Source organism: Oncorhynchus mykiss, chromosome 3, assembly GCF_057628025.1.
Source record: "Oncorhynchus mykiss isolate SJ-2025 chromosome 3, ASM5762802v1, whole genome shotgun sequence".
Taxonomy (NCBI): domain Eukaryota; kingdom Metazoa; phylum Chordata; class Actinopteri; order Salmoniformes; family Salmonidae; genus Oncorhynchus; species Oncorhynchus mykiss.
Window position 1 is genome coordinate 17447428 of NC_143024.1, and position 15615 is coordinate 17463042.

Genomic DNA, 15615 nt, shown 5'->3' on the forward strand with positions numbered 1-15615 from the left:
ACTTTGAATTATGTCCCCCCCAGTAATTTTGTGCTGATATTATACATCATAATTGGTAATAGCTCAAACTGTTCAATGGTTAGAGCACATTTTTAGGAAGAAAACAGAAACCACGGTTTGTCCTAAACACTAATAGCTGAAATTGAACCATGGTTCTACGACTAAGCAGAGCATTCAGTTGACTATAGACCAGATGTTTTTCCCCCCCAGAGTTTCTCTCACGACCCCATTTTCAAATCAGGAGACACATATGGGGTAGCGACCCCTAGTTTGGGAAACGCTGGAGTACCTACACATACACCATGGGCCCTAGCACCACCTCACCTCTTGGGGTCTGTCTTCCGCCTTTGTTTAGGGGTGTCCAGATTTCCATAGGGGAAGTTCTTCATGAAGTGCTGCTTAAAATCCCCCAGGTACTCACTGCGAAACCACACATCCTAAACACACAAACACCAGTGTTAATAGAACAGAGGTAACCACACATGTTACACTGAGAGAGAAGACCTGTGTGTGTGTGTTACCAGTGTATCCTGGTATTCTCTCTGTGGCGCCAGCTTGCGTAGCAGCTGTAGTATGGAGAGGACTTGGTACATCAGTGACATGGCATCGGGGGTGAGGAGATGAGCACTGTCAGTCTTGCTCCGGTCGCTGGCACTAGCCTCTACCCAGACGTCTAGTAGAAGGGGCACCAGGGTGGAGGCGAAGCCCCGTACAGCCTCCCCTGTGCCCAGCCCCTCACTCACCCCAGCCCCAGGCTCAGTCGCCGGCCTACAAATACAGTGGAGGAAAGGGAGAGATGATGAGCAGGACAGGAGAGTGAGTCAGCAGAGTGTGTGTGTGTGTGTGTATATGCTTGTTAATAAAGTGTGTGTGTGTGCTTGTTAATGAAGTGTGTGTCTGTGATGTGCGTACCTGAGTTTGAAGGTGGAATGCGGAGTGGGCATGGCTCCTGAATGTTCAAACACCTGAAATCCACCTTTTCTGTAGGTAAGCTCCTCCCAGTTGAGCTCCAAAGGTGCGTTAGCTCCTCCTTGTCCATTCAAAACACTGAACATGTCACCTGAGACACATGCAACCCCCTCCTCCGCTCGCCTCTCCTCAACTACCGCCTGAAGAAAACGCCCCAGTCTGGAAAACACAAACGTCACGGCAGAAAAATACATGTACACACCAATAGGACACTGCTAACTCATTGCAAGTGTATGAATACCTGAGCAGCACTGTGAGTCTCCACTGCTGACCAGTCACGTTCCTGTTAGGGTTGACTGACAAGGCCCAGCTCCTCCCCTTCCCCTCCTGCCCCTTCCTTGCCCCGCCCCCGGTACTTTTGTGTGAGATCAGCTCCAGGAAGTTGGTGAGCAACAGGGCGGGACGAGCGGCCAGCAGGGCAGGATAGTGGTCCAGCAAAACGTCGAGGACTTTCAGGGCATCCTCCTGGATACCCGTCTCAATGTGGGTCATGGCACAGGAGAGGTGGGCAGAGAGGAGAGGGAAGAATGGAGACGTCCGCTCCGCTGGCACACTCTGGGCTATGAACCTGGGCAGGGCACGGAGAGGGTAGAAGGTTAGAGAGGTGCACTAGTAGCAGGAGAGTTTCTGGTTCAAATCTCATATTGGGTAGGAAGGTGCGACAGTAGAAGAACTGGCATTAAGGCATTTCTCCAAGGACTGTGCTGCTCTCAAGTGATGTATGGTTTTGTGGGGGTTGGAGAACAAACACTGTGGACACTGTTAACAAACCTCGAAACGAGCTTCAATGCCATACAACACTCCTTCCGTTGCCTCCAACTGCTCTTAAACGCTAGTAAAACTAAATGCATGCTCTTCAACCGATCGCTGCCATTACCAGCCCGCCCAACCAGCATCACTACTCTGGACGGTTCTGACTTAGAATATGTGGACAACTACAAATACCTAGGTGTCTGGTTAGACTGTAAACTCTCCTTCCTGACTCATATTAAACATCTCCCATCCAAAATTAAATCTAGAATCGGCTTCCTATTTCGCAACAAAGCCTCCTTCACTCACGCTGCCAAACATACCCTCGTAAAACTGACTATCCTACCGATCCTCAACAATATAATTTACAAAATAGCCTCCAACACTCTACACAGCAAACTGGATGCAGTCTATCACAGTGCCATCCATTTTGTCACCAAAGCACCATATACCACCCACCACTGCGACCTGTATGCTCTCGTCGGCTGGCCCTCGCTACATAGTCATCGCCAGACCCACTGGCTCCAGGTCATCTATAAGTCTTTGCTAGGTAAAGCTTTGCCTTATCTCAGCTCACTGGTCACCATAACACCCACCCGTAGCACGCACTCCAGCAGGTATATCTCACTGGTCACCCCCAAAGCCAATTCCTCCTTTGGCTGCCTTTCCTTCCAGTTCTCTGCTGCCAATAACTGGAACGAAGTGCAAAAATCACTGAAGCTGAAGACTCATATCTCCCTCTCTAACTTTAAGCACCAGCTGTCAGAGCAGCTCGCAGATCACTGTACATAGCCCATCTGTAAATAGCCCATCCAACTACCTCATCCCCATACTACTCCTTTGCACCCCAGTATCTCTACTTGCACACTCATCTTCTGCATATCTATCACTCCAGTGTTTAATTGCTATATTGTAATTATTTTGCCACTATGGTCTATTTATTGCCTTATCTCCTTACTTTATTTGCACACACTGTATATAGATGTTTCTATTGTGTTATTGACTGTGCTTTTGTTTATCCTATGTGTAACTCTGTGTTGTTTTTTGTCACACTGCTTTGCTTTATTTTGGCCAGGTCGTAGTTGTAAATGCGAACTTGTTCTCAACTGGTCTACCTGGTTAAATAAAGGTGAAATATATATATTTTTAAAGACCTGAAGACAAATTCCCACTGTCATAACAAAATACTTTTCTAACCTGAGCAGGCGTGTGGCAGACATCCGTACATTCGGGTCCTTGTCTGTGAAGACGGCAGCAGCCTCGCTGAGCAGACTGGAGAGGTGTTGGTCTAACTCTGAGGGGTGAAGGGTCAGCAGCTCCCTCAGTCCCACAAGAGCTCCCTGTTTCACTGTACCACTGTAGTGATGCAGCTGGGACAACAGGTCCTAGAGGAGGGGAGGCACACAGCATAAGGTACAGTAGAGGAGTGAGTGTGTTTGTGTGTCTGTGTTACCTACCTTGATGTTGAGCTTCCGGTGTGTGGTGGGTGCATTAGCATCTTTCTTCAGCTGTTCAGTTAGGTTAATTCCCTTGGTGCGGAAGTTGATGTTGGTGGCGTTGTCAGCTTTAGGCTTAGTCTTCCCCACCTTCAGCTTGACCTTCTGGAAGTCATCCTGCCTCTTCTTCTTCTTGCACTTGGTCATCTCTGCAGAATAGGACTATCTGTGGAGAGAAACATGGGGAACATCTTAAATTGCAACCAATTCTCTAATACAGTGCACTACTTCTGTTCTGACCAGAGCCAAACAGGGTTGATATCGATGAAGTGGTTCACTATATGGGGAATATGGTTCCATTTGACACAATAACGAAGTGTGTGCTAGTGTTGGACCAGGAGGAGACCATAATCAGTGGGCAGCAGTGAGTTTGCAAGCCAGCAAGCTATCGGCTCGAACACAGAATCTATGAGCAGTAAACCCAGAATAATTGATTGCGTTATTGCGTAATAATAATACCCACGTGTGTTGACACTGTCAGAAATAATTGTGCATGCAGTAGCCTTCCCGCGCCGAATGTAGCTTTTGAAGACAGTCAATCAGCAAAACAAAGCTCGTGCTGTTTCTTTACAAACATGGGCCTTTCTCTTTGATACGACAACTAGCTAAGCTGTCTTCACATTTGCCTGCAACATTTGTTTGTTTTTTCCTGTTCTCAATTTCACGTCTACATATAGCAGTGTTTTATTGCAACTTGTGTAAAGGATACATTTCAAATGAAAAAAAATGTATCTCGTTCTTATCTTTTAATGTTTTTTTATTAATTTGAACTCAAATTTCCGAGGTCAAGTACACAGGCAAACGCATAGGCTCACAAAATCAGGTACGTCACTGGTCTTTCTATAAAGAGATACACAATTGCGCGTGCGTCAAGTTGCTAGTTGTTCTTCTTGACACGCAAAATTCACCCCGCTTTGGTTTGCTTTAGCGAATCTATTTTTTTTTCAGGTAGAGTATTTCATGTCACTCATACCACACCATATTTATTCTATAGTAACCCTGGAGGACGTTGTCCGGGTGTTACTATATTGTGGCTACAGCTAGCCAATCACCATCTTTTGCACGGTGCGTGGTCAAGTGGTTTTGCCCACAAGGCCAGCTGCTTTGTTTCTTAGTCGCCCTAAAAAAGATGTGGCCCATATAGCTAGATATTAAACGTTGTCTTTATTTGTTTGTGATGACCCTCAGAATGCAGCAAGGCTACAATCCAAGGCCATTTTATGGCGCCCCACCACAGAAGCGGTTCAGGAACGCTAATGGAGGGGCTAACAACAGGGTAAGTTCAGTCTCCCACGGTAATCATGCCAATTGCCCCCAGTTATGCCGTTTGCCCCCGGTTAGGATTATAGTTGTATTACTGGTCATTCACAACCCAGATGAGGTTAATGAATCCATCCCGAATAGTGTCTATTGTGATGAGGATTCCAAAACAGTGGTTTGAGAGGACTGTGTACGTAGTCGTTGTATGGTCTTCTAACCGGTTTCATTCCTAAAGTTGTAGCAGTGCTCTGTGCAGAGGAAGTGGTATGGACCCTTACCAGCCGCCCTTGGCTGGACAAAGACACTGGACACTGCTGGAGCAGCAGGGACTGATCAGTGCTCTCTGGTCTCCTGAGACTAAGTGTTTCTGTGGAGCTGCAGCCTGCTGCACTGCCCCTCAATCAGGTCTTGAGTTACCCATTGACTACGGGATGCTGAAGAGTATTGTGGGCAGCAGGAATTCCAAACAACCCTGTTACCAAGTATAGAAGGGCTGCAACTAACGAGGGTAACAGGGCTGGGTGTTTTCTCTGGGCAATCTCATGCCCTCTATCGCTGTCTTTCTAGTAAGTGGGCAGTCAGCCCCCATAACACTTATTTTCCTGCTGAGCTATTAGCACTAGGGCTCACTGGCAGCTTGGTTCTATGATGCCTTTGTGACAGATATATTCTGATTGGAACACCTGACTAGAGTACTTGTACATTCATTTCAAGGTAAAGTGCATGTGTACAGTGCAGAGTCAGTAACAGCTCAGTTCCCTCATGTCACTGACCGGGTCATGAAGGAGAGGCTGAAAGGACATTTCTCTCTCTCTCCATAGAGACAGGAGTGCAGTAGGGTTTTTCTGCTGTGGTCCACCTGAAGCTTTTGCTTAAACCAAACCAATATGTCTGTTCTGTGGTCGACCTGAAGCGTTTGCTTAAACCAAACCAATGTTTCTATCCAGAACCCATTCTTAAGCTGCAACCCCTGTGGGGGGATTGCAGGGACTCCTGACCCACTGTTTGGGGAACAGTGCAGTGGGGTTTGCCCCTGTGCTGCCGCCTCCAGTCTCACTAATGCCTGTCTGTCTCTCTTTCCTTCGGCCTGGTTATCCCAACTGACAGAGAAAGCAGCCTAACTTCTCTGCTGACATAGGTAAGTTCTGCCTCCACACAGCATCACTGCCGCTGATAGGAGGTTGGGAGCTGTGACTTCACATCCTCCTGCCTTTTTGCTGGTGGCTGATTGGGCAGGGGGCAAGTCCAAGCTGCGTCTGAGATTCACTGCCTCTTAGAGGTTGCTGTAAATGCCAGTGAACTTAGTCACTGCCCACAGGTTTAGGCTGTGTGGCTCAAAGGCTTTTCCCTAGTGTTCATTTCAATGAGTTTTTGGGGGGTCTGTCTTTGATACAATGTGCATAAATCTTTTTAGATGCATTAAAAGTAGTTTTATTTCATAAAACACTTTGTTCCATGATATTCAGTCTGAACAACTTTAGAAACCACAACGTGAAACCTGTCCTCTCAGAAGAATGTCTAACTCTAGGGAACTCATAGGTGTGCAGGTGCTCTCTGCAGTCCTGTAGAGCTGTTGCCCCATATTGTCAAATCAGTAAGGATCCTGTCTGGGTCAGATGTTGTGGGCCCAAATGACTGCCGTGCATCACCCAGTTGGGTGCTACACATTGGTGGTGGGTGAGATCCCAATGTAATTTAGGGCTATCAGCCCCCGGCACAAAAATGTGGCCTCATAGGCCTATGGTAGTTCAGATGGGCAATGGATGCTGACAGCAGGATTTTCTTTCAGGGCCTTTGTGGCCCTCAAAGAGTAGGAAGTGTTTCAACTCACTGTCTGCCAATGGGGCTGGGACCTGCTGTGCCCATGCAAGAGTTTCACTGCTTTGATTGGACACAGGTATGGAGGACTGCCTGATGGGAGTGAGAGAATCCTATATCCCAGCTCTGACCTGTGTCTAGGTGGGCAGAAGAACTGCAGCCCCCACGGTTTTCAGCAGGCCTCCAAACCTCAGATTAGCTTCTCTTCTGTGTAGCAGTCAGTACTATAACCCTGGCACGAAACAGACCCTGGTGTGCCTTCCAGGCAACCTTCTAATGAATCATGATCTTGTGAAGGTGGGGCTCGAATTGCACACAGCGAAACAAATTAAGTTATTTTGTTTACCAGCAACTTTGATTACCAGCCAGAGCAGGAGATTCTAGTACTCCCAACCAATCTGTGTTTTTAGCAGAACCTAACTAGCACACAAATGGTAAGGATTCTTACCAGATGTTGTCGATGATGCACAGCTGGAAACAGGACCTGAGAGGCTCAGAAGAGCAGGGGTTGTGTTTCTAACTGTTGTTCAGTAAATGAAGGACCTCTAAACTCCACTAAAAGTCTTTTGACTGGGGGTTTGTCTAAGGAATGCACAGTGACCTTTTTTTGAAGTGTTTCACTTCGTGAAGTATGAGGCTCTTCGGCTATTGGCTGTCTGCTGGTCAATTGACTGGACATGTGGACCCTTTGGTCTCACCTGTCCGTGGGTAGGATGGCGATCTCATTATGCAGTCTCTGCCATGTTTGTGCTATGTTGACTTCTGTGCGTTTCCCAGTGTTTACCACCAAGGCGGGAAATGTACAGACCATCCCCTCCTTGACCAAACAGTTGAAGGCCATCACTGGTGAGACTGTCATTGGTGAGTACCTACTCATTGCACCATGGTAGTAGCCCTATGCCAAGCGTCCAAGAGATTTAAGTCAAGTCACTCCATTGCACTCTTTCACTAATATAGGCTTCATGGGGCTCTATGATTTGTTTTTCGAGTCTGATTGGTTGTTGCGATGTTTCATTGCCCATGGTTGTTTGATAGAGCTGTCACTCATGTTCTGCAGGTCTTCAGTATGTGTGGGAGTACCGGAGCCCTAGTAAGTCAGTCCCACCCCATTACCAGTGTAAACTCTGCAAGAAGGTAAGCCGTCTGCAGACTGACATGCTGGCTCACATCAAGGGCTGGAAGCACTCCTTCAGATACATGGTGAGGCTGTGTGTGTGTCACTTAACTTTCACTGTAAAAGGCTGTTGGATCTACAGGTCTGTGTTATGATGCTGTGTAACTGTATGGTCTCATCTGTTCCCCAGAAGCAAAATCATTCTGCCAAGATGCCCTTTAAGGAAGATGCTGCCACAAAGGACCATGAAGTGAGGAAGAAGGTGAAAGAAGCAGCAGCAGAGCTGGAGAAGGCAGAGGGCAGGGGACAGCTAAAGGTGAGAATGGGGAGCAGAAAGTTACGGATGAGGCAAATAAAACACGGCAGACTATTGAGATGGGGGGGGGGGACCTCTCTGGTGATGTTGGTTATTGAATTGATTCTGTATGGTGTTTTCAGGTGATTCTGAAGGAGCCCAGTGAGGTCCAAGCATTTGCAGGACTACGTACGTTTTTCTATGTTTATTCTCAAGTTTGTCTGAATCTCATTGTGCTCAGTCTGTTTTTAAATGTACTTTAGTTCTGACATATTTCCCTGTCATCACAGGTTCAGCAATCCCCAACATGGGGCCACCAGGAGGGATGGGAGGGCCAGGAGGAATGGGAGCTAGAGGACCAAAACCAGGTGAGTGTGTGTGGGGGGAAGTGTAAGGTTGCCTCTGAGGTGATAAACTCCCGTGGGCAGATTCTGTTGAGTCTGTTTGCAATTTCAAACAGGTATAAATAATCACGCAGCTGTCCAAATTACTTGAGATTTTACTTCCGGGTTAACAGAGATTGCTGAGGTGATAAGACCTTTATTGTGTGCTTGACTGGTCTATGTTGGATGCAGTGTTGTGTAGTAGTCCAAATGCAGTCTTTTGTCTCCCTCTAGGTGGCAGGTTTGCAGAGCCTCTGTTCCCAGGGGAGTTCCCTCTCCAAGGCGGCAGCCTCAACTACCCCATGGGTGATATGGGGGGCTACTCTGACCCCCTGCCTCGCTCCACGGCTTTCCAGAAAAGGGACATGAGCTTCCGAGGCTACCCTGACAATACGGGGGGGCAGAGGCTAGGGGGTTCAGCCGATGGCTTTGGACTGGGAGGGGGAAGGGATGGAAGCTTTGGCCAGGAGGGGTTGTTGGGGGAGAGTCCGGGAAGCCGCTACCCTGATGAGTTCAGAGGGGGACAGATGGGAAGTGGATCCGGCCAAGGGTTGATGGGAGCTGTACCTGAAACCAGCAGCCTTCCGACCACGCTACTCAAATACCTGGTGAGTGGAACTGTGTGTGTGTGAAACTATGCTTTCTCGTGTTATTTAAACATCCTGTGTGTGTTGAGGGTCTGTTTCCTGTGTGTAGGACAATTTCCAGATCGAGAACGAGGGTGATGCTCAGATCGTGCTGAAGGTGACACAGAAGCTGACAGATGTCCTAATGGACTACAGACTTAGGAGTGTTTCCTCGGTATGCAGCACACACACACTGTGCTCTGTCACCTGCAATACCAGTGTAACAAGCAGCTCTCAGGTGCTTCCTGCAACAGGAACTGGTGACGTGAGGATAAATGTCACTTGATTCAGTCCTTTAACCCACTTCCTGTCTGTGTTCAGTCAGTACAAGGCAGTGCTCTAGAACCTTCTGTGTTCTGACAGCACACGTCCTTACTGTGGCTAAACCTGTTCCTTGTGTACTCTCATACAGTCGTAAGGTAGATGGCGTGATTCAGGAAACCAAAGAATTCCTCAGCAGTTTGTCCCCTTTGATGTTCTCCTCGATTCAGTGTATGTGCGTTTGACTCCAGCAGGGTCCTAGTATGAAGAGCGGTTTGTCGCTGGGCTCCATGAGCTACTCCGACTCTCCCAGAATGTCTAGCGGTAGTGACCGCTTCTCAGGTGGCTTCTCTGGGAACCTCTCTGGTACGCACGGCCCCAGTTGACAAATTAAATACACACGTCCAGCCTTTTAATGGCTGTAGTTTGGTTCAGATATAACCTACAGTACATCAGTCATCTATTTTATCTCCTCTGCAGGCCCTTCCAGATACTGATGGTCTATCCAGGTACTACAACTAACTGATCCATCCCCACTTGACACATCCACCTTCCTGGGGTAACCCATCCTCCGCCTCACCCCCAAGATATACCCTGAGTCCATGGGGTCTGCAGCTGTCTGTCTAGCCACTGAACATTTTTATTTTATATAATTTTCCTTCAAAGCAGAAACTGATACAATTGTGTACTTATTAGTGCAGACTTTGTTTTTACCTAACTTCTTTTGACATGCATAGGTTGGACTAAAGTTTGACTTTTAGTTTTAACCATTGTCTGTATTCATGTGATTTTGGCATTTATTTTACTGTGGTTTCTTGGATAAATCTTGTCTGTTTAGAAATTAAGTGTTTGATAGAAAACAAGTGTAATGTTTAGGGAAAGAGATGTTTGGCGGTAAATGGGTTACTGATGTACTGACTGCTGTTTTGAGTTGGGCTTGTCATCGCTGTTTTTCTCCACACCTGGCTTCACTTGTGGGATCGTCTGAGACCAGCCACCCTGACAGCTGATGAAACTGAGTATTTCTGTCTGTATTAAAGCCCTTTTGTGGGGGGGGAAAAATATTCTGAGTGGCTGGGCCAGAACGGAATCCCAGAATGTGTGGTGCATTTGGAAAGTATTCAGACTGACTTTTTCCACATTTTTCTTACGTTACAGCTTTATTCTAAAATGTATTAATCTACACACACTACTCAGTAAGTAAAAACAGGTTTTTGGAAATGTTTGTAAATTAATTAAACTGAAATATATTTGCATAAGTATTCAGACCCTTTACTCAGTTTGTTGACGCACCATTGCCAGCAATTACAGCCTTGAGTTGTCTTTGGTATGTCAGATTGGACGGGGAGCATCACTGCATAGCTATTTTCAGGTCTCTCCAGTTTGCTTGGATTCAAGTACGGGCTCTGGCTGGTACACTCCAGGACATTGAGACTTGTTCTGAAGCCACTCCTGGGTTGTCTTGGCTGTGTGCTTAGGGTTGTTGTCCTGTTGAAATTGAACCTTTGCCCCAGTCTGAGGTCCTGAGCACTCTGGAGCAGGTTTTCATCAAGGATCTCTACTTTGCTCTGTTCGTCTTTCCCATGGTCCTGACGAGTCTCCCTGCCATTGAAAAACATCCCCACAGCATGATGCTGCCACCATACTTCACCGTAGGGATGGTGCCAGGTTTTCACCAGATGTGACGCTTGGCATTCAGGCCAAAGAGTTAAACCTTGGTTTTATCAGACCAGGTGCATTTTAGCAAACTCCAAGTGGGCCTTCTTGTGCCTTTACTGAGGAGTGGCTTCCGTCTGGCCTCTACCATAAAGGCCTGATTGGTGGAGTGCTGCCGAGATGCTCTGTCAGTGACCTTAGGGTTCTTGGTCACCTCCCTGACCTACAGTAACCTAACTGCTACCAGCTCGAGGAAGTCTTGGTGGTTCCAAACTTCTTGCTCTGACATGTACTGTCAACTGTGGGACATTATATAGACTGGTATGCCTTTCATGTCCAATCAATTTAATTTACCACAGGTGGACTCCAAACAAGTTGCAGAAACATCAAGGATGATCAATAGAAACGGGATGCACCAGAGCTCAATTTTGGTATGTTTTCTTATTTGTAATTTGCAAACATTTCTAAAAAACCTGTTTTCGCTTTGGCCATATCGGTTGTGTGTAGATTGAGGGGCAAAATGTATTTAATCCATTTTAGAGTACTTTCCAAATGCACAGTATGGAGGATGTTGTTCCTTCGCTGTAAAACTGGAACTGCATCACCCAGGGGATTCCATGAGTTGTATTTTATCTGATCCAACAAAATAGGGAACTGAAAATAAACTTTCTCCAGCGATGTGAGAAATGTTGCTGGCTCTCAAGGTGACCTTTAAATCTACCGTAAACGGAGTGAATTGACATACTAGCATAATTAAACAGTTTAAGAGTTAATCAAAATCAGGTCACTTTGGTAACAGAATCGGGTAACATTTAATTAGTGCCAAAAATAAACAAATATTGGTTTCATAAAGTAATTTTTGGAATGAAAATTCCAATAAAAGAAATAAGGAATGTAGGAAGAGAAATTAAATGCTGTCCTATTGCCTGATATGCTGTTGCTGGTTTTCAAACATTGTCACAATGTTGCAGTTTGAAATGCATCTAAATCAACATGTAGGTGTAGAATGATTTGCCACCATTGGTATTATAGAAATATTAAAAGGGTCTCTATACCATGGGAGGTCTTGAAATTAAAGTTGGAATCATTCAATAACAATGGATATTGACTCATATCCAGTTTAGACTTAACCAAATGTAACTGTTGACTGACTGGAGGGTATGGGGTTAACACTTCTCGAAGCCACTATGACTCAAGGATGCTCATTCCAGTGATGAGCTCAGTCCTAAAGTGCCAGTTTTAGGGACAATCTCAGATGACACCCTATCCCCCATAGAGTCCACTACTTCCAACCAGATCCCCATGTGGCTCTGGTCAACAGTTGTCCAGTAATTCTCAGTTGGTATAGCATGGCGCTTGCAACGCTAAAGTTTGGGTTTTAATTCCCACGGGGGACCAGTAGAAAAAAGTATGCACTCACTACTGTAAGTCGCTCTATAAGAGTGTCTGCTAAATGACAAATGTAAATATGAGGAGTAGGTCGTCTTTCCTTACGCATTCCTTGTCAAAATGTCCTCCATCTGCTGGAAGCTGATACAGGTGAGCAGCACTCTGGTCCCCAGATATGTCTTGCCATGTCGTTTCTGGGCCTGTGTGGCAAAATCCTCAGTTTTAAACTGAGCCACAGCCTCACCGATGCCATTGCCATCTTTATCACGCAGAATGTAGATAAACTGTTCAGTTAGAGGAAGGTCGCAGGGGGAAAAAAAAAATATTCCTACTTTCATCACGTATGACTGGCGGTTTCGTACGTAAACGTAAACACGTCTGTGCTGTGGGAAACGGTCTCACCCTGGGTCTCTCAATCTGATGTTTCTCCTCGCTTTGCTCTGACACTGCTGGTGTTGTCTTGGGGTTGCCATGGTGTCTCCCAGTTGACAACATGGCTTGCATCTTCTCCTTGGTGACAGATGAGACGTCTATGGCCTGGGAACCAACATGGCAGCCGTTGAGGTTCAAAGCATAAACGTAGTCTTCCGTTTGGTCGAATATTACAAACGCTGTATCTGTCCTCTCGCTATCCTTATACAGTAAGTGTAATATTTTGCTGTTGGCGATGTTCGGACAGCCAAACAATTATTTTCTCATTCTTCGTTATTGTTTTGGATAGATTTTTGGCCATAATACAGTACTCCATGCTCGGGGACTCTTCGCTGACCGTGACCTGTCCTCAGAGCGCCTCTTGGCCCAGGTCCTGTGTATTTCTGGCAGGTTCATACAAGCTTTGTCTTTGGGTTCTGTATGAGGGCCTTGCCCTTTCCTGGTACTGCATTTCCTTGGATTCTAATGAGGGTCCATCTCTCTGGATTGTATACGAGGGTATTTCTTGGGGGTTGTACAAGGTTCTATCTCTGAGTTGTGGGCCTATACAAGGGGTTTTCCAAGGGGTCATATGAAGGGTTCTGACACTGCTGGATGGCATAGCTCCACATCTCCTCAGAGGCCCCATGGACCTTCACGCTGATGTGGCCCAGTTGCTGGTGGTTGAAGCTTAGAGCATCACATGCGTCCTGGGCATGCCCAAACTTTACAAGGCAGCCTTGTCTCACGCCCAGCTTCACGTTAGCTATCACATCCTGGACCAACAGGCCTTTGAAGAAGTGGCAGATCTCCTGGCTGGTGACAGTTTTTGGCAGGCCAAAGAGCCTGACGTAGCCTGGTCTTGGCCTGTAAGCCTCTTCTGGTCTCCTTAACTCACCCCCAGGCACAGCTGTGTTTTTAGCCCTGAGCACAGGACCAACAGTTGCACTAGCGACAGCTGGGCTATTGGCCCTGAGCACAGGACCAGGTGCTGCTGTCGCTTTGTTGTGCTCTCCTGGCTGATTAGACTGCAGTCCTTGGATAACAGCAACAGGGCCGAACAGTAGGGCTGTGGCAGGGTCGGGCAAGGGCGCTGCCGGTGGAAGGAGCTTCTCTCTCTCTAGTTTGGACTCTTTCATTTTTCATTGCAGTTCTGCGATGCTACTAATATGTAGGGTCACTGGAGACTTTCTAAGAAGAGTTCCAGAGCGCCTCATTGAGTGCTAGCCCTCTCTCTCTGTAGTGAACACAATGAACGCTTCACCAAGGTATCCTCCTATAATACACTGCTCAAAAAAATAAAGGGAAAACTAAAATAACACATCCTAGATCTGAATGAATGAAATATTATTATTACATAGTTGAATGTGCTGACAATAGAATCACACAAATTATCAATGGAAATCAAATTTATCAACCCATGGAGGTCTGGATTTGGAGTCACACTCAAAATTAAAGTGGAAAACCACACTACAGGCTGATCCAACTTTAATGTAATGTCCTTAACAAGTCAAAATGAGGCTCAGTAGTGTGTGTGGCCTCCATGTGCCTGTATGACCTCCCTACAACACCTGGGCAGGCTCCTGATGAGGTGCCGGATGGTCTCCTGAGGGATCTCCTCCCAGACCTGGACTAAAGCATCCGCCAACTCCTGGACAGTCTGTGGTGCAACGTGGCGTTGGTGGATGGAGCGAGACATGATGTCCCAGATGTGCTCAATTGGATTCAGGTCAGGGGAACGAGCGGGCCAGTCCATAGCATCAATGCCTTCCTCTTGCAGGAACTGCTGACACACTCCAGCCACATGAGGTCTAGCATTGACTTGCATTAGGAGGAACCCAGGGCCAACCGCACCAGCATATGGTCTCACAAGGGGTCTAAGGATCTCATCCCGGGACCTAATGGCAGTCAGGCTACCTCTGGCAAGCACATGGAGGGCTGTGTGGCCCCCCAAAGAAATGCCACCCCACACCATGACTGACCCACCGCCAAACCGGTCATGCTGGAGGATGTTGCAGGCAGCAGAACGTTCTCCGCGGCGTCTCCAGACTCTCACGTCTGTCACATGGGCTCAGTGTGAACCAGCTTTCATCTGTGAAGAGCACAGGGCGCCAGTGGCGAATTTGCCATTCTTGGTGTTCTCTGGCAAATGCCAAACGTCCTGCACGGTGTTGCGCTGTAAGCACAACCCCCCACAATACCACCCTCATGGAGTCTGTTTCTGACCGTTTGAGCAGACACTTGCACCTGCTGGAGGTCATTTTGCAGGGCTCTGGCAGTGCTCCTCCTGCTCAAAGGCGGAGGTAGCGGTCCTGCCCCTGGGTTGTTGGCCTCCACGTCTCCTGATGTACTGGCCTGTCTCCTGGTAGCGCCTCCATGCTCTGGACACTACGCGGACAAACACAGCAAACCTTCTTGCCACAGCTCACATTGATGTGCCATCCTGGGTGAGCTGCACTACCTGAGCCACTTGTGTGGGTTGTAGACTCCGTCTCATGCTACCACTAGAGTGAAAGCACCGCCAGCATTCAAAAGTGACCAAAACATCAGCCAGGAAGCATAGGAACTGAGAAGTGGTCTGTGGTCACCACCTGCAGAACCACTCCTTTATTGGGGGTGTCTTGCCAATTGTCTATAATTTCCACCTGTTGTCTATTCCATTTGCACAACAGCATGTGAAATTTGTCAATCAGTGTTGCTTCCTAAGTGGACAGTTTGATTTCACAGAAGTGTGATTGACTTGGATTTACATTGTGCTGTTTAAGTGTTCCCTTTATTTTTTTGAGCAGTGTATATACACACCACCTTCTGTGATGTATAAGTTGGCCTCAATATTCAGACCCTGCAACCGAAGTACGTGGTCATATTTAACTCCTTTTATCTGGCAAACAGGTCTGGAAACGGATACAAAAGGTGTCTTTAACATGAAGCAGAAATCGAGTTATTTAATACATTAAGAACAGCAACAAAAGGATAAACATTTAAATGGGCACATTTTTTACTTATATTAAGAACATCCAAATTCCAGATTTTCCAGAGAAATTAAACACGTTAAGTAACCAACAACACAACTGATGAACGCTGACACGCGGTACATTATTATGAACACCTGGTTGGCTAGCTAGTTAGCCCGGAGGCACCGTGGTTGTGAAATTGGACATGTAAGAATATTTGAGTTAAAAAGCTA

The 15615-nt window shown here is 46.8% G+C and overlaps 2 protein-coding genes and 1 pseudogene across 9 annotated transcripts in view; 1 reads left to right on the top strand and 2 right to left on the bottom strand.

The window, feature by feature from the left end:
* LOC110535643 (testis-expressed protein 10 homolog) overlaps positions 1 to 15615 on the bottom strand; it is a 31323-nt gene that overhangs the window by 15538 nt on the left and 170 nt on the right. Inside the window, exons 1-7 of one of the 2 annotated variants that reach the window (XM_036966940.2) lie at positions 3679 to 4048; positions 3177 to 3381; positions 2917 to 3104; positions 1211 to 1537; positions 913 to 1128; positions 522 to 768; positions 325 to 437 (exon numbers count right to left, since the gene is read on the bottom strand). In XM_036966940.2, the coding sequence (XP_036822835.1) occupies positions 325 to 437; positions 522 to 768; positions 913 to 1128; positions 1211 to 1537; positions 2917 to 3104; positions 3177 to 3362 (1277 nt within the window). In that variant the 5' untranslated portion in view covers positions 3363 to 3381; positions 3679 to 4048. Of the gene's footprint in view, positions 1 to 324; positions 438 to 521; positions 769 to 912; positions 1129 to 1210; positions 1538 to 2916; positions 3105 to 3176; positions 3382 to 3678; positions 4049 to 15615 lie in introns of those variants that run through there. The other variant, XM_036966947.2, reaches the window with a different exon arrangement.
* LOC110535707 (uncharacterized) lies at positions 4037 to 11331 on the top strand. 7 transcript variants are annotated; one of them, XM_090222993.1, is made up of 12 exons: positions 4037 to 4163; positions 4404 to 4491; positions 5583 to 5613; positions 7071 to 7154; positions 7351 to 7493; positions 7598 to 7723; positions 7846 to 7891; positions 7993 to 8070; positions 8320 to 8693; positions 8782 to 8886; positions 9224 to 9338; positions 9453 to 11331. In XM_090222993.1, exons 2-12 carry the CDS (start codon positions 4405 to 4407, stop codon positions 9467 to 9469), a joined length of 1206 nt encoding a protein of 401 aa, XP_090079119.1. In that variant the 5' UTR covers positions 4037 to 4163; position 4404; the 3' UTR covers positions 9470 to 11331. The 7 variants fall into 7 exon arrangements, with proteins under 7 accessions (XP_090079119.1, XP_090079147.1, XP_090079126.1 ...); XM_090223021.1 differs by having other exon boundaries at positions 9227 to 9338; XM_090223000.1 differs by having other exon boundaries at positions 4065 to 4161; positions 4401 to 4491.
* On the bottom strand, positions 11984 to 15293 carry LOC149984422 (RNA-binding protein 12B-like; annotated as a pseudogene).